Raw genomic sequence first — 22,339 nt, 5'->3', positions numbered from 1 at the left:
CTGGTCTGTGTCTCCGTTCGTTCGTTCGTCCGTCTGTGCGTCCGTTCGCTTCAGGTTAAAGTTTTTGGTCAAGGTAGTTTTTGAAGAAGTTGAAGTCCAATCAACGAAACTTAGTACACATGTTCCCCATGATATGATCTTTCTAATTTTAATGCCAAATTATAGTTTTGACCCCAATTTCATGGTCCACTAACATAGAAAATGATAGTGCAAAGTTCAGGTTAAAGTTTTTGGTCAAGGTAGTTTTTGATAAAGTTAAAGTTACATTAACTTGAAACTTAGTACACATGTTCCCTATGATATGATCTTTGTAATTATAATTCCAAATTATAAGTTTGACCCCAATTTCACAGTCCACTGAACATAGAAAAGGATAGTGCGAGTGGGGCATCCGTGTACTATGGACACATTCTTGTTTGTTTTGTAATCCGGATAAAACTCCCACAAATTTGACTACCGAGGAAAATATGAATAAGATTTTTTTTTAAAGTATTTTATTAAACATAGATAGATAAGTCATTAAATAATTTAAGGCCTTACCCTTTTAAATGGAAGAGTAATTTATACATGTCTTGGTTTTTAGTCTCCGAGTTCACCTCTGCGATACCTGCTTAAACAAGATGGCTATATGAATTTAGATGAATGATTATTGTAACAGGAAAACGAACCTCCGTTATAATTCTTTATATATCGTTTACTAGTATCTTACTTTAAACCGAAACACTACATGAATTATAGCTTGACTCTTCGATATGGGGTTTGCTCATTGTTTAATGCCGTAGGGTGACCTATAGCTGTTTATTTCTGTTTCATTTGGTCTCTTGAGCTAGTTGGCTCTATGTAATCATATCACATGATCTTCTCTTCCATGATAATTTAACTGCAAAATTTGTGTTACTTTAAAAAAAAAACCTGTTGTTTCTGAAAATTGTCAAATGTAAGATACATACTAAAAAATAAATATAATATAATGTGTATTCCTATTTAGCGCATCAATTTTGTCTTCCTTTACAAAGTGGTTGAGATACTGGTGTCGGTCATACTATCGAGCGAAAAGCCAGATAGGAATCGATATAGATGTTTGTTTTAAACATCCATGACACACTTAGACATACCCATATTTCGATATCGTCGATATTGACAATATCGACACGATATCAAATCGATATCGGCGATTGTGTACTTTTATAAATAATTCTATGTCAGTTGTAACAATGGACATTGCGATGAAGTTTATAAAAAAAAATTATTTGGAATAAAACTTGAGGAGTGTAAGAACGCTAAGGAGAATATTGAAAATAGTTTGAGCCCTTCAAAGAAAAAGAAAACAGTTTAAATTAATAGTTTAGAGGGGTAAAGACCTAATAACAAACATTATCATTTGAACATATTATTTGTATTTTGTTGAAATTGACACTAAGTCTTGTTTGAAATAAGAACAAAGTTATATAAACAAAAACAGCACATTACAATGTAAATATTTAAATGTTGATATCGACTCTGGGCTTTGCTTATTGTTGAAGGCCGTACGGTGACCTATAGTTGTTAATTTCTGTGTCATTTTGGTCTCTTGTGGAGAGTTGTCTCATTAGCTATCACACCACATCTTCTTTTTTAATATCTAGTTAAATATGAACACAATGTAAAATTTATACTATTAAGTAAAGAATGTATGCTACACATTACAGGAAAACTTGAATGTTGATATCGAATCGATATTGTCGATTTCGACGACATCGACAACATGTTCAAAGGAATAATTCGACAATTGTCTGAAATGTATATGAATTTTAGAACTTATGCTTCACATTTCGAGGGGAAATTCAATTTAATATCGTCGATATCGGCCTTAGGTTTATATGAATACGACGTACAATATTCAGAGCAAGAAATGAAGAGGGAAATTTGGATGTCGATATCGAGTTTATATCGTGAATATCGTTGCTCTTGACACCTACAGGATAACTTACGGTTATACATGAAGTAGACAAATGGGGATTTATAGTAGTAACCTGAACATTGATAGCCACGCATACAGATGCACCAGGATAACGAATGATGTAGATGAATTAGGTAAATAGTGATTAGGTTGATACCGATATCGATATTTTATCGTAGATATCGTCGATATCGTAACTCCATCGTGTATTGGACATACCGTGGAATTTCTCTGATTTTATTCAAATGCCCACATCAAGTGTGAGGAAGGACAATAAATTGAATCTTAACAGTTGCTGAGAGGAGCCTTTTTTGCCAAAATTTTTGTTTTACGTTATGGGGAATATTTTTGTGTGGGTCGACAATTTTTTTATCAATGCCTACACATTTAAAGTATCAAACAAATAAAATACCCCCTCCCATGACTGAAAAATGTGAAGGCCCGCTTATATTCTTCCCACTCCTTCAGGTTATAAATCACCAGTCCTTAATATTGGGAAGTTTCCGTCTGTCATTATGTCCATTGTCCTTGACCTCATGTTCATGATTCAAGGACTACTTGAACAAAAGTTTAGATGTTTTGTAATGTTAATTACTTTCTTTATAATTATGAGTTATGTGATAGTAATATAATATATTATGTGCATACCTAGCGAGGTTCTCGTGCCTGTTAGACAGTTTTCATCTGACAGAGACCTCAGTTCATGATTCAGTTAACAAGATTGAGTTTTCGTGGTCAAGTTCATATCTTAAATACTATTTGGTGTATACATTGAATGATTGTAAGGAGTACATGTTCAACTGGCAGGTGTCATTTGACTTTGACCTCATCTTCATGGTTTGGTGGTTACAGTTTAGCTTTGTGTTATGGTCGCTTTAACATATACCATAATTATGCAAAATGTCAACTTTATTTGGTGGATGAAAATAATTTACAAAGTACCATACCAGTCTTGGACGTTTTATTTGACCTTGACCTCATTTTCTTGGTTCATTGCTCATGGTTATTTTTTTATGTTTTGATATATTTTTCTGTAACTATAAGAAATATGTCAACTATATTTGATGTATGGAATGATCGTAAGGTGTATATGTCTGTTTGGCAAGTATCATCTGACCTTGACCTCATTTTCATGGTTCATTGATCAATGCTAAGTTTTCATGGTTTAGTTCCTTTCTTAGATATTTCATCTACTAGTATATGTATATATTAATTTCAAGATGTACATGTCTGTCTTGCATCGTTCATCTGACCTTGGCCTCATTCTCTATGGTAAAGTTTTCCTGGTTAATAGATATAGGAAGATGTGGTGTGAGTGCCAATGAGACAACTCTCCATACAAATAACAATTTAAAAAGTAAACCATTATAGGTTAAAGTACGGCCTTCAACACGGAGCCTTAGCTCACACCGAACAACAAGCTATAAAGGGCCCCAAAATTACTAGTGTAAAACCATTCAAACGGGAAAACCAACGGTCTAATCTATATAAACAAAACGAGAAACGAGAAACACGTATATATTACATAAACAAACGACAACTACTGTACATCAGATTCCTGACTTAGGACAGGTGCAAACATTTGCAGCGGGATTAAACGTTTTAATGGATCCAAACCTTCTCCCTTTTTCTGAAACAATAGCATAACATCACAACAAAGAAAAAAAAAAAAAAAAAAAAAAAAAAAAAAAAAAAAAAAAAAAAAAAAAAAAAAAAAAGTTGTTTTCAAGCTTTATATTTAGGACTATCAACATAAAAATAATGTTCAGTAAAGCTTCATAGCGTGTGCACTCTTGTTTTATTGATTATCTTTTTTGACTGCATAGCTTTAACGATTTGGTTAATTTAAATCCAAAGGAATTATTCATGTAAAATTTGCGTTAGCAAAATTTGCCTGTTTAACAACATACAGCAATAAGACACGATCGAAAAACTGAGTCACGTCACTAATGAAGCTAGAAAAATACTTTCTTACAAATTTTATTCTAGAAAGACATTAAATATTTATAAATTAACAAAATAACCGCGTAGATTCGACAGAATGTTTTGTCAAGAAAATCTCTACAAAACTTTAATTCTTACACTATTAGAAGAGAAGTAGACAAAACACACACACATCAATAACAAACAATAACAACATATTCAATCTTATGTAAATAAATAAAACATACTTGGACGGATATTGGAGACCGATAAACTTTTATTATGATTTCGATAAATATCTACCATGCCCAGTGGCGGATCCAGGGGGGGGGGGGGGGGTCCGGTTTAGCCGATCAATGCATTTGAATGGGAGCGTATAGTTGGAACCCCCCCCCCCCCCTTTACTCTAGGTTGGGAACCCCCCGTTTTTAAAATGGCTGGATCCGCGCCTGCATGCCTACACATGTAACCATTCCTAACTGCTATACAATTGAATTTTATTGATTTTGATAATGATGGCACATTCATTTTTTTAATGTCACATGACTCTATACATGTACAACCCTATTTAGCAAAATCTTTATATTCAAATTATTAATTGCTGAAAATATTGTGTATGTCCTTTTATTGTAAATTTTTATTTATTCATTTTTAATGAATGTTAGAATAAGTCTTCAATTGAAAGGATCTCATATGTGAGTTGTCGCTGGATACCGTTAATTTAACCTTGATTTAATTTTTTTTTTGTATTTTTAATAAACTTATACGATGATCAAATGAAATGGTAACACTAATGAAATAGTCTGTCTTTATAGTTATTTTCTGACTAAATGTTAAAGCCAATTGTAATATGTAACTTTATCTCAATGTAAATTGATTAATAACTATACTTAACGTCCAATGAACTGGTGTCCAGTGACAAATATTACAAATAAATTCAGGACGAAAACATGTTTTTATACAACCGACTCAATAAAATGGATTAACAAGGTGCTAGCCCACAAATTAACTGTCCAGCAAATGATATTCCAACCTATCCAGGTACATTAATCCGATTTCTAACCATGGCCCAATCATGCAGTCATTGGTCTTACTCCTAGATACCCCTTGATTAGTGGAATAGTTACGCATAGAAATGTCAAAGGCCACCTTTTAACCAAGACGTGACAAACCAAATATTTCCTACCAACCGTGCGAGGGCTGTTAAGCCATTTAATATAGTAAAACACTTCCATCATCATCAAATACCTCCTACCCTTTAGCATGTTTAGGCGAATAGACAATGTTTATGATAAATATTATGCTGTAAAAATTGCTAAGAAAATAGTACTAACGTTTTCGTGCAGTAACTAAAAAAACAATTTCATATTGCTTTCTATGGTAGATTCGAAAAATATATTCTGCAGTTCTCATCTATATGATATGTGTAAAATATATATAAAAAAAATAATCTTTTTTTTTTCCTTTTTTAATTTTTCGCTCAAATGATAATTAATGAAATGAAATTCATTAAAACAATTCTCCTTTTATACGATTTTAATATCACTATTATGCTGTTATTTTTAAAGAACACAACGAGGGGTGTCTCTCCCCGTATAAAGGTTTAAACAGACGTTAGTATCAGTCACTTTTTGAAATATAAGATTGGATCAACAATTTCATCTTAATTCTCGGCTAAGTTGTCTGTATAAAAACCATGTGTACTGATATTTTTGTCTTATAAAATATGAATGACCCAATGTGCTTATTATATATATTATATGTCACAAATTGTATCTTAAAGCTGACGAATATCTAAAAGGTTGTGATTTTCCTATGAAATGTAGAGATGGGCAGGGCTTTTACAAATAAATATGTTGATGGGTGGCTATGGGGATTAAACCCAGGTCAGACGTATGCTACGCACCTACATTTAGATGATGCCCACTTCGACCCACACTCGTAACTAAAACGTCAAGTGAGAAAAAAAACATGAAATGCACATGTGTTGTATCATGTTTGACAATATTCGTTGATCTTTGTGTCATACATGGTATTGGAACCACGTAGTTGGAACAAAATCACAGATTACATGGACCAGGGACTTTCTATACAAAGTCCCTGCATGGACTAGCCATATTAAGTGTCCTTCACTTAGAATCTCTATCTATCATTTTGTTTCAAATACAATCTGGTCTATACTAGCTATACTTTGACTATTGTCCAGTTTTCGATAAGTATCGTTAGTATTTTTGATATTTCCATTGACTAGAATGTTTATAGTTTCATCCTTTTCTATTTCTTTCTTATGAGCCTTCGGTAGATTTTTCATCGTTATATCCATGTCTTTAAAGGAATTAAGTAAGAATATTCCACCTACTACAATTATGAAACCTAAAAAGAACGATACTATATCCTTCCAGTTCATGTAGAAAAAGTCTTTGAACAAAACAGCAGATAAAGAAACAACGAACGATGTAAATAGCACGTAATTAATTGGTATCACAACAGCGGTGTTAAATTTAGCTAATGACCGGTTCAGAAAGTTCAACTCAACCAATATACATGCAATGACTATAGCCAGATTAACATAAGTAAACCAGTTCGTGAACTGCTGGTCCCCTTTGACTGTCTGTGATATAGCTATACCGGTTCCTTTAGATCCCATAACAGTAAAAGACCCAAGGATCCCACAAATCGCTTGGTAAACCAGTACGTATTTTCCTCCATATTTCGGCGCTAGGATTATTATAAACACCAACGCAACGCCTAATAGCGTTAAACAGTACACGATAAATACTGAAAAATAAATATAGAAAAATGTCATAAGATAATAAGCGAAAAAAACTTACTAGTATTCTTACAGCGGATTTCATTGAGTGTGTAGCGAAAGGTAATATCTTTGTTTAGCTTGCTTGTTAGCTGAACCGTGAAGTCATTATTAGGTCAGGTATACTACTCGCCTTTCGAAGTAGCATAGTCCAACAGACAGATCGATTGGTTTTCTGTCGGACTAGTCTATTCTTAAAGTAGGGTAGTTTACCTGACCTAACAATGACTTCACGGTTCAGCTAACAAGCAAGCTAACCAAAGATATTACCTTTTGCTACACACTCAATGGAATCTGCTGTAAAGTTCTTCGCACTTTTGCATCGCAAGGACGAAGACAATTGATTTCTTAATTGTAAATGGTAGCTCCCCTAAACTGAACACAACTTTAACGGTTATAGCATAAAGCATAAAGCAGTAAAGATTTATTTAAAGTCGGTTATACATAAAACAATACAACATAAGCTCTGAAGAGCTATTATCCGACCCAGTTACTTAGTCTTTAGTTTTTTTTTCTATGTTGTGGCTCGTGTACTATTGTTTGTCAGACTGTTGATCTTTTTTTCTTTTTTAGCCATGGCGTTGTTTGATTGTTTTCGACTTATGAGTATCGGATTGTCCCTCTAGTATTTTCGCCTCTCTTTTAAGGGGGTCTCATTGAGGGAATTCCGATCCCGGATCCCGCTTACTGTTTTGTCAGATACCCCGTAAGCAATTCTCATATTTTTAGTCATTTCCCGGGTCCCGCAAGACCTCATTTCCCGTTTTCACGACACAAAAAATTGACTTTCACGTGTCACGCTTACAAAAAATTCGACAATCCCGCGTCACGCTTAGACCCCAATGAGACCCACTTTTAAGAGATAGTTTTTAAATTTTTATAGTACAAATCATCAACAAATTTTCAAGCTGAAACAATCCGAATAAATCAAAATCCATGTTTATCAAACGTTAAAATATCATGAATTTATTTTTGTTGCATATTTTTGTTCTTGTAAATAATTATTGAAGTTTTGTTAATAATAATGTGTTACATTTTTGTTTTTGGTTGACCAAAATATGTGTAATTTGCCGAATATATTTTGTAGTCCATTGATACATATCATCTTGTAACTTCAAGTTTATATTATCTATAGAAAATAAAACATTTATATATATATATTACTTGGTTCTTGAACTTTCTCTAACATTTCATCCATACTGTGAACTTGGGTTTCTTGGGGTGAATGTACAACCATGACTGTTGATCCGATGACACACAATCCACAACTCACTTTACCTATTATATTAAGTCTCTCTTTCAAAAATATTGATGACATGACAGCTCTGAAAAAAAGAAATTTTTTTATAACAATTTTTAAAAGGAAATTCAAAAAGGAAAGTTTGGTACAAGTTTAACCTTTCTAAATAAGTACAGAGTGCCTCGCAGTATCGTACATTATGTCAAAATAAAGCAATTATTTCTGATCGCTTTGAATACCCATACTGTAATATTATTCATGATCTTCCGTATTTACAGCAAAATGCATTGAGTGTGTAAATAAAGGTAATATCTTTGACTAACTTGCTGGCTAGCTGAATCGTGATGTCATTATTATGTATTAAGGAATACTACCCTCCTTTTGTGTAGACTAGTCCAACAGATAACCGATCTATCTGTCTGTAGGACTAGCCTGCTCCGAAATGAAGGGTAGTATACCTTACCTAATTATGACATCACGGTTTAGCTAGCCAGCAAGCAAGCTAGTCAAATATATTACCTTTTACCTACACACTCAATGCATGTTGCTGTAATATCTACTCCTGTCCTGGATTTGTTACCAATTCTATAGATAACCTGTACTCTATATATATACTGTATACTCTAGCCAACCAATAAAAAAACTACACATACGATTTCATTATTAAAGTTATATACATGTAATTTATCATAATTAGTGTTATAAAAATCAGAAGATGTGTGCCTGTTAATGAAACAATGATTCACTAAATATCTTTTTTTAGAATGATCAGAAACATTACATCATCAGGGGCGGATCCAGCCATTTTAAAAAGGGGGGTTCCTAACCCAGGATCCGCGCCTGATCATTGGTCTTGTATGCATTAACCTGTGTTGTTTAGTAAAAACGCACCCAGCTATAACATAAGCAAGCCATGCATCACATGAATTGTAAAAAGTTCGATGCAACTTTTAATAATGCATGCTATCGAGTAATAAATGAAGGTATCGAGTTTATTTTTTATTTTCATTAATTCATGAACAATGTACAATCGGCGCCAATAATAAGCATATACTTATATAGTAGGTATGCAGTTGTATTTTAATTATATTACACTTACGTCACAATAACACTCAGAGCACCTAATGGTGTAACCAATGTGGCCGGGGCAAAAATGTAGGCTAAAAAGTTCAGGATTTCTCCAAAGATCACTGAAATTCAATAAAAGTAATTATTTTTAAAAATAATAAAGATATATACTGATATGGTCTACTGAATGTTCACGGACCAAGTTTCATTAATATTACATTTCCTGTTTCAATACAGTGTTTTACATCCTACACTGCAAATTAAGGTGGTACCCAACACTTTCACTAAGATTAATTTGGCTCGTTTAATTTTCAAACAAATTTGACAAAGTATTTACTTTGACCTTTAAACAAAAATGTAAAAATTGCAAAAATTTTTAACCAACCGTTTTGTCAGAAAAATTACACTGGTTCTATAGCAGTTTGACAAACACCAATTTTGACCATTGCGAAGCTTAATATTCCATTTACAACACAACGTAATCAAAACGTTTAGCTGACTTTACAGAGTTTTCTCCCTGTAGTGTTAGGTATCACCTTAATGCCAAAAGATAGACATACTTTGTGTTTTGTATAAAACTAACACTTTGTGGGGAGCTTCACAAAATGTCATACATAATATAAATGTGATGGCCCACACAAAACATACACCAGTAAAAAAGTGCTAGCAACAATTTAAAATGGCGACTGCTGATTGGATAATAAAATTGTGTCATACATGTCTCGCAAAGTCTGATGCAGACCTTAGAGTTAGTCTCCAATAAGTGGAAATAACTTTAAGTTATAAGTTGGTTTATGAAAATTGAGGACAAAAGACAAATATGCAGTTACACTAATTTTTTTTTATAAGTTCTTTTTTTTTGTCTGTGTGTTTGTTGGTTATTTTGACGATTTCGAGTTGATAGCAGATCATGTTTTTTTTTAAGCCAGAATGACTTATTCCAAACCCTTTTCAGATTGAGACGATTTAAAGTTTGACATGCATATTGTATAGAAACAACTATCTATAATTGGACACCAATCATAATTAAAAGTAAACTTATTATTGTTTAGTGACGTACTTAAGCTCATTCCGACCCACCAGAGCCATTCTTTAAGATAACCATATCCATCATGATCTACAATAGAAACATTGAAAGCTCAGAAGATAATTTAATAACATTATTTAACGTACAATTTTTTGCCATTTGTTTAATTTCCGAGCTTGAAACTAAAAATGTGCGCATATTCAATGCTTTTACAACCCTATTAGATTATAAAAAGAAGCATTCAATTTATATAATTAAATTTTTATGCTAAAATCATGATTAATAATTTTGATATAAGAATTATTGTAAATTGCCTGCGGTCATTGCTTTTAGCCAATCAAAATTGCGTATTCATACATACAATGTATAACAAACTATGTATAGGAAATACAATATGACTCATGAGAGGGCTCACGATTGTTTTTAGCCAATCAAAATGACAGATTCTTATGGAAAAAACATGCATGAAATGCATATATTCTCTGGTTTAAACATATAGCAAGTCAACTGAACAAAATTTAAAACACCATTCAAATCGATATACAAGCACTTAGATTGGCCTTTTTCCAAACAGGATAAGACGAAGTTAAAAAGATGATTTAATTCAATACATTGGTTATTCATAGGTTTTTAATGATTTATTTCCTTAAGCGTTAAAAACAATACTTTTAATGTGCAGTATATATATTGAACCATGCCGTTTGTGCCAATTACTGTTTTTTCAGGGGTATCATTTGCGCCAAATTTTGTTTTCCAAATGTATCAATTGCGCCAATATTCGGAACTCATTTGCGCCAATTTACCTGAACACATATCTATCATGAATATTAATGATTAATATTTATTTTTATGTTTGGCTTTAAAAGTATCATCTGTTCGGAAACATTGCAAAAAGAGAAGAAATAGAAGCTTTTGCTGATTATGTTTTAGCCACATATATGTTGATGACACTGCTTTCTTTCAACCATCCGTATTGGCTGAAACTCTATCTACCGCAAGACGTACCAGGCATGGAACAGAAGTATTCCACAGGAATTATTATGTACTAGGTCATGCATTTCATCCTACAGTATTTTTTCCTTTTTGAACGATAAAGTGAAGATACAAGCTACTACATACATTAAATTGGGAAGTACCCATGCAGCAGCAGTAAGAAGAAATTATGTTTCAGAAAAAGAAACATTGCAGTATAAACTGCCGGTTCCAAGTCCCAATAAAGGTTGAAGGAAGTCATTTTCCTTTTAATTGGCGCAATCGTATGTTTCATTTTTGGAGCAAATGATACCACGTAATTTTAAAACAGGTGGCGCAAACGTAGCATTGGAGAAAAAAGTTGTGGCGCAAAAGGACGCATTTTTGGCGCAAACGAATCTCTCCCGTTAAAGTTTGATAAATATTCTTTGTATCGATTCAAGCTATTGTTGTTCAGGTTTTCGTTTTAGTAAGTGTCGTGGTATTTTTCGTTATGTTTTTTAATTGTCAAAAACCTTTCCGTTAGCACAAATTATGTATACCGTAATTTTGAATTTAAACAAAATCGATATATAATATATTGTTTAAGGCTTTTTCTGCGGAGACAACAACATATATCCATTGTGTGAAGTTTGGGTTTTGAAGATAAATGCAGCATGCTAGATAATTTACGCTTCCGAAAGGAGTATTAAGTTAAGTCTACGTTTTCATTTTCACGTTTTGTCTATAGAGTTTACGCCCCTATATATATGTGTATACAGCAGTAAATCCGTGTGGTGATTTATAAAGAAGGATTATGTCTAAATTGATCAACGACAAAGCCGGTATTACCGAAATACGCTCGAAGTTATATATACAGAACATATTACATTACTCATTAGCAGATAAGTTAAAATATGATTTAAAAAAAAATTAAATAAGGTATAAATAACTACATACACGTAGAGCAGGATTTGATCCCGGTTACGTTAATGGTCCCGTTCTTACTGGATCCCGGTTACGTTAATGGTCCCGTTCTTACTGGATCCCGGTTACGTTAATGGTCCCGTTCTTACTGAATCCCGGTTACGTTAATGGTCCCGTTCTTACTGAATCCCGGTTACGTTAATGGTCCCGTTCTTACTGAATCCCGGTTACGTTAATGGTCCCGTTTTTACTGAATCCCTGTCACTTACCTGGCAGTACTCCTTCTTGTTTCTTGGCTACTCTATTTAATCCAAGTTTCTTCACTATATAACTACTTCCAGTGAATGCATTTGAAAATATAGCAAGACTAAATCCTATCCAGAAACCATATATATCTGCCTCAGATACCTGGTGTAGTGTTTCCTCGGTTACATTTAAAATGCTTGGTTGGGTAGTGTTGTTATAAGACATCTAAAAATTAAAATGGATCATTAAAGGTGTATGCATATAATGATAAAGAGATGGTGTCTGATTGCCAAGGAGACAACTATCCACCTTTGCAATAGCAGCTTAGCTATAGTTGTCAATATAAAAAAGAAGATGTGGTATGATTGCCAATGAGACAACTGTCCAACAAGAGACCAAAATTACATAGATATTAACAACTATAGGTCACCGTACGGCCTTCAACAATGAGCAAATCCCATACCGCATAGTCAGCTATAAAATGCCCCGATATGACAACATAAAACAATTCAAACGAGAAAACTAAGTCCACCACGGTCAAGGCTTGGAAGGGGGAGGGGGTTTCTTTTCGAAAGCCTTGCAGCAGAACGTCTCATTAGTCACATAGAGACCTGTGACTGTAAGAAATCGTTACAGATTTTTCAATATTGTATTTATTTATTTAAAAGTGACCTGATGACCAGAGGTACTTTTTGACGTGACCTTATGACATAGGGTAGCCAACTGGATGGCATGTCAAAATTAGTCCAAAGAAATATCTAAATCGTAAACGTTTCCCGTGTATTGTTTCGGATTTAATGGAATTTTAATTGCAAAATCTTGATGTATGAATCTTTGTCGGATCTATTTAGGGAGGGGGGATTGCAGAGGTCTGGGGCTTGATCCCCTTTTCCGATATATATTGCTTTTAATAATATTTACGATATTTCGTGGTGTATTGAAGCAGATGCATGTGCCTTATTAGAAAGATAATTCCTAAATTGCAGAAATAAAATAAAAAAATACTTAGATGCGGTATGATTGTCAATGTGACAGCTATCCACCACCAAACCGCATTTATTGGTGAAACGAAGCGGAAACAATTGTATTGAAGTACGTTAGGGTGTCAAGCAGTAAACTCTTACCAAATATCCCAGATAGCAATACTTTGTTGGGCCAACATTGGTGATTGGTTGGCACAGTTGGTAAATAGTTGGCGTTGGCAGCACAACAAGAAACCGACGTTGGCCCAACAAAACTCAGCCAACAGTTATTTTGACACTTTTGGCCCCTTGTTGGCCCAACAAAACTCAGCCAACAGTTATTTTGACACTATTGGCCCTTTGTTGGCCCAACAAAACTCAGCCAACAGTTATTTTGACACTATTGGCCCCTTGTTGGCCCAACGACTTTCCACCAACTGTCATTTTGGTGTAATTGGCCCAATGTAGGCCCAACATTTTCTTACCAACTGTTATTTTTAATGTAGCTTGCCCAACGATATTTGACTTACGTTATCCATTGGTTCAGTGTAAGATCTTCTGACTGAAACTACTGAACCAATTTTATTCGAACTTTATTTGAATGATTCTATGCTATCATAGAGACTATAGATTGTGTTTGAAGGGCATTGAGGACTTAAATATCAAATAATAAAGTTTTCCCAAATAGGACTATTTTAAACCGTCTGTGCCAAGAGCTAGAAAATTCTTAGTATTTTGAATAATTCAAAAGTTTTTTTAAAAAACAGTATATTTATAAAAAAAAAACCAACATATCATTGATATTTCATGACAATATTGAAATATGAGCCAACATTGTGCCAACAATATGCCAACGTATTAAGTTCTTATCTCCCCGTATTATACCACAGATTTTTTTTATTTTTCTTTAGATATTATTTTAAAGTGCAAACCAAAAAATGTGCTCTTCATTCTCTTTATCTAATATTTTCAAATCTGTGTAGTCATTTAAATGTATTTATCTTAATGATTGAATAATTTTATGCACAAACAAAAAATACTTAAAACCAGCCCAAAAAAACAAATAAAATTTGAATATAGTTTCTGCAAGTTGTGGAACTAATCAACTGAACTCAGCTGCTCATTTGACACGAGTGTGATATCACACTCTCCACATGACAGTCGAGATTGACCTGCCAATATAATATACATTATATACTAGAGATAAATATTACTTAATACATAACATGAAATGCATGAAAAACATGATTGACAGATTGAAACCATCATTGTTGTCATATTGCTGTTCGACCAACATTGGTCCAACATAATTTTAAAACTAGACGACGTTGGTAGACTGTTGGCAAATAGTTGACATTGTTGGCAAATAGTTAACCTTGTTGGCATACTGATGTTGGGCCAACAAAGACCCAACATGTTGGGCCAACTGAGGGCCGATGAGCAAAATGACGTTGGCTCAACATAGTTTTCCAACATTGGCCCAACAATGTTGCCAACAGAATGCCAATATTGGCCCAACACATGTTTGCTATCTGGGATATTACATTATCACCATGAACACATGATGATAGTCCGATAACTAGCTTATTGCCTTTTAAGACCGATTTCATTTTCAAATTAGAGTTTTAATTGGAATACATATTATTGTTTACCTTTCATTTCAGAAGATGTCTTTCCCTAAACCATAAAACTTTTAAACCCATTATTTAAATATTTATGATGTGCGATAAGAATGTTTCTAGAAACTAATTATATGTCATGAATATTGATTGATTATATCCACCAAGACAACGAATAAAACTGAAAAGTCCATCGGTTGGGCCATGGCTATGATTATCCAAACTTCCCCATTCAATAGTTGACAAGAATATATTATCACTATGCATAAGAAAGAGGAGAAGACTGCGATGTCAAAAATATAAAACGTAGGAGCACCACGGTGACCATACATGATTAATGAAATTGAGAATGGAAATGGGGAATGTATCAAAGAGGCAACAACCCGTCCAAAGAGAGGAAAAGTCCAATAAACGGTATTCAATACCGTGAGAGAAAATCTCACGGCCGGAGTCGTGCTTCAGCTAGCCCCTATACAAAAATGCGTACTAATTCCGTGATAATGGTGTGAATCAGTACAAATAACACACTGTATCGGCATATGTATACATGTAGGAATGTAAGCATTTCCTACTCAGTTCCAAGGTCGATGACCTTTTAAACAACATTCAAAATTCTTTAAGAACCTAACCATAACATTATATTTATTGTATTTAGTGGATATAAGACCATTGGTTTGGTAAAGGTAAAAAAATCGACCGGTTTCCGCAGAACCCGGTTTCTCGCCTACTTTTTTTTCTGGTAATCGCAGGCTCAACAAAAATGAGGAAACACATTAATAAAAATGTTCCTCTCAATACTACCTTTTGATTGTAAGAAGCTTCTGTCCAAGTTCAAGCATAGTTTATGAATCTAATAAATGTTTTAAAAACTTTAACTGCAGGCTGTATCATATGCAATGTAAACTGGAATAAAAACTGAGTTCATTTATAAGTAAAATACAAAAAAATCAGGTACAAAATTTTAACAAAAATTCCTTCTACATACTAGCTTTATATGATATCAAACAAGCTTTTGTCGAATAATTAAAAAAAAAGAATAAAATTGCAAACAATAACCACAGAGTGAATATTTGTGGACGCCGCCGCCGACAAAAACGACGACGCAACGACGACGGAATGTAGGATCGCTTCATGTCTCGCTTTTTCGACAAAAGTCGAAGGCTCGACAAAAATCCGCTTACCTCACTCCTGTTTTAGATTGTAAATGCCATTTATGTCTGATAGAAAAGAACAACAACACCACACGCATATATTTTTATGATTTGAAGGTGCCAACATTTAAAGAAATCTCTATACAGGCAAGGAGTACTAATCAACAATACACAAAAGGATCTTTTATGAAACATTAACATTTAATTGTTGATAAAATACACGACGTTAATTAATGCATGAAAAGATAGAAAAATATATCAAGACGTCAATCAAAAACCACAATTCCACTGATTGATTGGGTATGGTGCCTAACGTCACTTAGAGCCATATTATATAGAGAAAACAACTGACCTTTGACAGGAAATCCAACGAGCCGACGAAAAAACTGGATGTTATCATGGTGAAAATTTCTGTGAATTTTTTTCACATATTTTTTCAATAAAATTGAGAATGGAAATGGGGATTGTGCCAAAGAGACAACAACCCGACCATAGAAAAAACAACAACAGCAGAAGGTCATACATGTACTGTTTTATCATGTTGTTACAGTCTTTCTCATATGTATGATGTCGTAATCTGCTTGAAGTTCAATTAGTAAAAAGGACTTAAAGAGTCGATGTCATTTTGAGAATTTAAGCTTAATTAGTACTTGTGAATAGACCAAATTTGTCAAATTTATATTTCAATTAGTGTCATTTTATATTCAAGCTATTCAACTTTTGTTGTAATAAGGGGCATTAAGAATATGTATAGTCAGTTAGGATGACCGAACATTTATATATAATTTAGATTAACGGATCCCGCTCATTGGCAAATCCAGAGATTTTCATATGGGCACTCCCTGACCTAAGAGGGCCCGCTCCAGTCATGCTTCAGTGATTCCCTATATAACCAACACATTTTTCCCACGAAAAGAGGGGGGGGGGGGGGTTGCCCCTGGGATGTAGATATTGTGCTTAAATTTTTGAAAGACTTACCTAGTTTAGATACTATTAATTTAAAGTTTTTGACTTATAAGCTGGTTATGCATGTTAACTGCTTTATTGACTGGGCAACGCTGCCAAACTCTTAAATTTTTAGATTTGAATTATTATGATGTGGTTTGTGATAACGTTTGTTTTCGAATAAAGAATTTATTGAAACAATCTAGTCGTGGAGTACATCTTAATGCTGTAGATCTTAAGAAATACAGAGATTCAGATTGATGTGTTGTTAGTCTACATTCATTTTTTTTACATAAATAAGGCCGTTAGTTTTCTCGTTTGAATTGTTTTACATTGTCTTATCGGGGTCTTTTATAGCTGACTTTGTGGTATGGGATTTGTTCATTGTTGAAGGCCGCACGGTGACCTATAGTTGTTAATATCTGTGTCATTTTGGTCTTTTGTGGATAGTTGTCTCATTGGCGATCATACCATATCTTCTTTTTTACATTATCACAGAACTGCTCATTTAAGGGGTGATCATATAACCAATTATTTATAACTCTATAATTCTAAACCATTCAAACCAGAAGGATTTAGAGGTTTTAGTCGTGGTCGTGGAGGCACTTCCAGGAGAGGAGGTAGACGTTTTTCAGGAAGACTGGGCTTCGGGGATTTGCCAGATCAAACAGTCCCAGGTGAAAAAGTAGTTCAGGTTATTGATAGAACTAATAAGCCAATTGCTGGGAGAATTAAACATTTTCTTAAAAATTGGGAACTTTTGACTCGTGATAATTTTGTGCTTAATACTGTAAGAAATTATGGGTCTCCTATGCCGTATTGCTATATTTAGGAACTCTATGCCGTATTGCTATATTTAGGAACTCTGACAGTCCTCTGGAAACTTTCCAGCGGACTGTTCCGTTGCTATTGTTTTATGGACTTCCATGTGTAACTTTGTTTTATGTAATTGCATTGATTTAGTTTAGATTAGACAACAGAACATTGAAAGTACAACCTGTGTATGATTTATAATTTATTCAAATCTACCACTAGCTCCCCCGTGTTGTAAAACTAAAAACGTCTCTACTTTATTTAAGTGTTCATATGCCAGGAAAATGTAAAAGTGCCTTTGCTAAATTTCGATGTGGTGTGGCACCGATTAGAATTGAAACAGGCAGATATGAAGGGGTTTTATGTGAAAATAGATTTTGTTTTAATGATTCATGTATGCAACAGAAACTCATCGAAGATGAGAAACATGTTTTACTCAAATGCCCTTTATATTCACATGCAAGACAAGAGGTTTTTACTAGAGCAGTTTCTTTTAATAGTGTTTTTTTAGACTTAAATGATAATGAAAAATTTATATTTTTATTTACAAATGAAAAATTGTGCTTTTATTCTGCCAAAATCTGTCATGATATTTTAATTGAAAGGAAGAATATTTTATATAGATGAAAAAAAAAGAGTTTTGTATTTTTATCGATTTGTATACCTACATGTTAAGATTGAATTATACAAACCTTACCGAAAACCGGGGAGAGGACACAACTTTAATATGGTAACAAGATAAGTATATAATAGAGATAATGATAGATATAAGAAGATGTGGTATGAGTGCCAATAAGACAACTCTCCATCCAAGTAACAATTTATAAAAGTAAACCATTATAGGTCAAGGTACGGCCTTCAACATGGAGTATTGGCTCACACCGAACAGCAAGCTATAATTAAGGGCCCCACATATTACTAATGTAAAACCATTCAAACGCGAAAACCAACGGTCTAATCTATATTTAAATATTTGCCTTACGTGTCGGTCTCAAGATTGGAAACTCGTTAAACGAACGGATTTTTTGAATTTCGAGAATTTTCTGTTTATTGCATGGTACTTCAATGTTAGCGATGGTCTATGTTAAATTCAATGCCGATTCCGTACCTTCATCTAAGACATGTAAGATAGAAGGAGAGTAACGAACTAATCCGAGGATTACCGATTGAGCATATTGTATCACGTGATAATTTAGTTATTGTTGATAACTGTATTTTGAGATGTGGATGCATTTTGAGGTTTTGTGTTGTTTGATTACTGTCTTGTATATCTATTTACCTATCTGTTATTCATACGATGAAGTAGTTGTATTGATTTTTCAGTTCCTTTGTTGAATTTTTTTAAACGTTCTTTGGTTTGTTTAAGCATTGGACAAAACCGCTGACTAAGATGACTAATTCTAATTTCTTTTATTTTGTACTTAATATATAGCAAAATAATCCATGGTTTCAAAGTATACACTCAAGGATCAATTTTAAGCATAAAGAGTTTTTTACACCTGAATTCTGCAGGTAAATTTACATAGTAATTGCAAATGATGTAATGTTTGTTCAAACCTTGGTGCTTTTGAATTATTCAATGTGTGACGTATTTTTATATATCTTCTCACAAAAGATCAATCAACATGAATAAATTACATGTTTGAGTATATGCCAGTGAGAAAACAAATCGAAGACAAAAATAATAAAAAGAAATTTACTCTAGGGAGCAACAGACAAAGGACAAGGTTCACTTATTTTCAAAAATGGTCTTAAATTTCAAATGTATCAACAACAGCAAAAAAGATGAAATGAATATATTTCAAAAGCCTAAATGTTAAGTACATTAAAGTACATTATAGGCCTTTAAGTCGGCATATTTTGGAATAACAAAGTGGTGTGGTTTAGTTTGTCTTCGTAAATATTCGTTCATGATATCTTAACTAGCTTGCATTTATTAAATGCATTCTATATGACGCTCCTTTATTTCTTCCAGCAAGTACCCCATGCATATAATGTATAATGGAAAGAAATTTGTAATTTGAAATGCAAGTCGTCTGACTATTAAACGATAAAGTCGTAATCAGCGACGAATTCATGATTTAAAAAGGGGACATGAAGAGTTCAAAATAAAAATAAAAAGCGTATAGTGGGATTAAAAGCACTTTAAAATTTAAAATTTTGACAATAAGGGGACCCGGGAACCCCATCAAATCTTCCCCTTTTATAGGTCCGCTCGCCACTGTCATGTTGAAGAGTCCGCCTTATCACACACGATTTGTGCAGATATAAGAAGATGTGGCATGAGAGCAATGAGACAACTCTTCTCCACCCAAGTCACAATTTATAAAAATATACAGACATTTATTAGAAAATTTAAAGGTAGTAGGGCATACATTTATCAACTCATAATACCTTTTTTTTTTTTTTAAAGAAAGTAAAATAACAATCTTCATATGTTTGTTTTCTTTATATATTTTTTTACAATGCAGGTGTTGTCGTCAACATAAACAAACAGGTACACGTTGTTGAAATTGTCCACTCAAAAGAACAATTTAAATTACTTATTGTTGTCCACAATTATAATTGTATACAGTACTCAGTAGTACAATGCCATTGTTTCATTTGGGGAATGTCTCAAACATGTAAAATTATTTTCAATCTTAATCTTATACAGTACTCAGTAGTACAACGCCATTGTTTCGTCGGGGAATGTCTCAAACGTATAAAGTTATTTTAAATACAATGTCTTAATCTTAAGCTTATAATCCGAGTGTTAAAACTAATTTTAGGTTTATCCTACTATTCGTTAAAAAGCATATGTTTATCCACTATAATAATAAGGAGAGTGATGTTTTATGATATAGTGAGATAAAAACTCGCCCTGATTCTGTATGAAATATTTACCACTGGACATTAAGCAACCAACAATCAAATGAGATAACTATCCATTAGAGAATAAATGATGTAGAAGTTATCTACGTGTGTCATCGTGCAGACTCTAACAATGAGCAAAACACATTTGTACCACACAACAAGCTATAAAAGGCCGATATAGAAATATATATATATTTACCTTTCAAATCTGAAAACCTGGTATGAAAACCTAAGAGAAGCGTGTTTGGTGTTATCGAGACAGCATCCAAACAAAATAGAAAACCTATATACATCTTGTTTTGTGTTTGGAGATTATAAGTTTATAGTTGTATATGTTCCAGACCATATGAGTATTTGATCCGTACGCGAACAGTCCGACAGTATGCATATTTTGAAAAACTACGGTCCAGACCGTACGCGTACGGTCCAAATACTCATATGGTCTGGAACACACACCATTTTATTATTTCAACAAGAGTTAGACCCCTATAATATAAAACAGGTAATTGATTACCGTTCCTCAATCCTACATGTATACAGTGTATATCACACTAGACGTAAAGCAAACAACAATCAATTCATCAATCATTGTGTATCATAATCAGGGAACTATATCAGCTTAGTTCTTTTACAACACATTCAGTAAAACTGTAGTCAGAGATCACCATAGTTCATCATCGATTCTCTTAGTGAGGTTCGTGTTGCTAAGTTGCTAGATTTCTATGCAAAGTAATGTTTTGTTGTTATTGCTATTTCTCGTCGTTTTTGGTCTTCGGCTATGCTATTGTCCGTTATAAATAAACTTAGGACATTTGATTGACTCCTTGTGGTCTTCGTTTCCTCTTTAAAAACGATATCTATATACCAAAACATGCATATTAGTATCGGTTTTTGTTTATGTTTATGTTTGTGTCAGTCGCTAGAGATCTAAACAATATAGTATCAAATTTAGAATCAAACGAAATACACCAAATATTGTAATAGAAATTGTGTCTTTTATTTCGTGTCGCCATGATGGTTTTTGTCCTTAGTGAACTTATTACCTTTCATTGTCCCGTTGGTATTCTTTTACACTTTTTATGATAATGTAATACATTTACTTACTGTATATACGAAGTCTTACTCACTTCCTCTTTTAATCCTTACAAATATTTGTAAATAATTTGAAATATAACACTGAATGTAGACAAAAATTAGCACTGCTCGATAATCCAGAACATTTTCGCATATGATTTGAATAACCGATCTACCTTTAAGGTATACTAATGAATTATAAAATCGATCTACCTTTAAAGTATACCAATGAATTACAAAATCGATTCTATACAATATGTATTGATCTTTGACTCAATTCTATACGAGATTAAAAATACATTTAAAAATGTCTTCGGTTCCTTCGTCAAGGTGAAATTCATTCGTATTTACAATATTTGGTTTCTGAGCAGTAAATGTACTGAAAAGAAATAAATAAAGTTTCGAAATGGTACATGTTATGATTTCCAATTCTTTTAATTTATCGAAAGACTTTTTAAAAATATGAATGGCGCAACTATAATTTACCAGGATTGATCACAGCTATTTTTAAACAGTGACGAGTTTTATGTAATGAAATCAACAATACAACAATAAATAATGGATTTTAAATTTAAATGTTTATTTAGAATTTCTTAATAATTTAAAAGTTGAAAGCATGACTTAACACCATGACAAATATATTGGGATGTTAGTCTGAAGAATCATTAAATCTCTCCTTTTGATAAGTTATATGGAATGTGTCTATTATTTGATTTATTTAAATTGAAAATTGCTTATCAAATTCCACTCGAAATTAAAAAAAAACTTCTGTGCCACTTTAAGCGAAAT

The 22,339-nt window shown here is 33.2% G+C and overlaps 1 protein-coding gene across 4 annotated transcripts; it reads right to left on the bottom strand.

Moving 5' to 3' along the window:
* Window positions 1–3,889: 3,889 nt before the first annotated feature.
* On the bottom strand, window positions 3,890–21,935 carry LOC143042869 (magnesium transporter NIPA2-like). 4 transcript variants are annotated; one of them, XM_076215356.1, is made up of 6 exons: window positions 21,764–21,935; window positions 12,154–12,355; window positions 10,040–10,096; window positions 9,011–9,101; window positions 7,836–7,996; window positions 3,890–6,640 (listed from the first exon to the last, which is right to left on the bottom strand). In XM_076215356.1, the coding sequence occupies exons 2-6, from the start codon at window positions 12,353–12,355 to the stop codon at window positions 6,012–6,014; spliced, it is 1,140 nt and encodes a 379-aa protein (XP_076071471.1). In that variant the 5' UTR covers window positions 21,764–21,935; the 3' UTR covers window positions 3,890–6,011. The 4 variants fall into 4 exon arrangements, with proteins under 4 accessions (XP_076071471.1, XP_076071470.1, XP_076071469.1 ...); XM_076215355.1 differs by lacking the exon at window positions 21,764–21,935 and adding an exon at window positions 21,604–21,754; XM_076215354.1 differs by lacking the exon at window positions 21,764–21,935 and adding an exon at window positions 21,581–21,753.
* Window positions 21,936–22,339: the final 404 nt, after the last annotated feature.

The sequence above is a fragment of the Mytilus galloprovincialis genome, chromosome 8 (assembly GCF_965363235.1).
Source record: "Mytilus galloprovincialis chromosome 8, xbMytGall1.hap1.1, whole genome shotgun sequence".
Taxonomy (NCBI): domain Eukaryota; kingdom Metazoa; phylum Mollusca; class Bivalvia; order Mytilida; family Mytilidae; genus Mytilus; species Mytilus galloprovincialis.
This window is presented reverse-complemented; position numbering and strand designations above follow the sequence as displayed.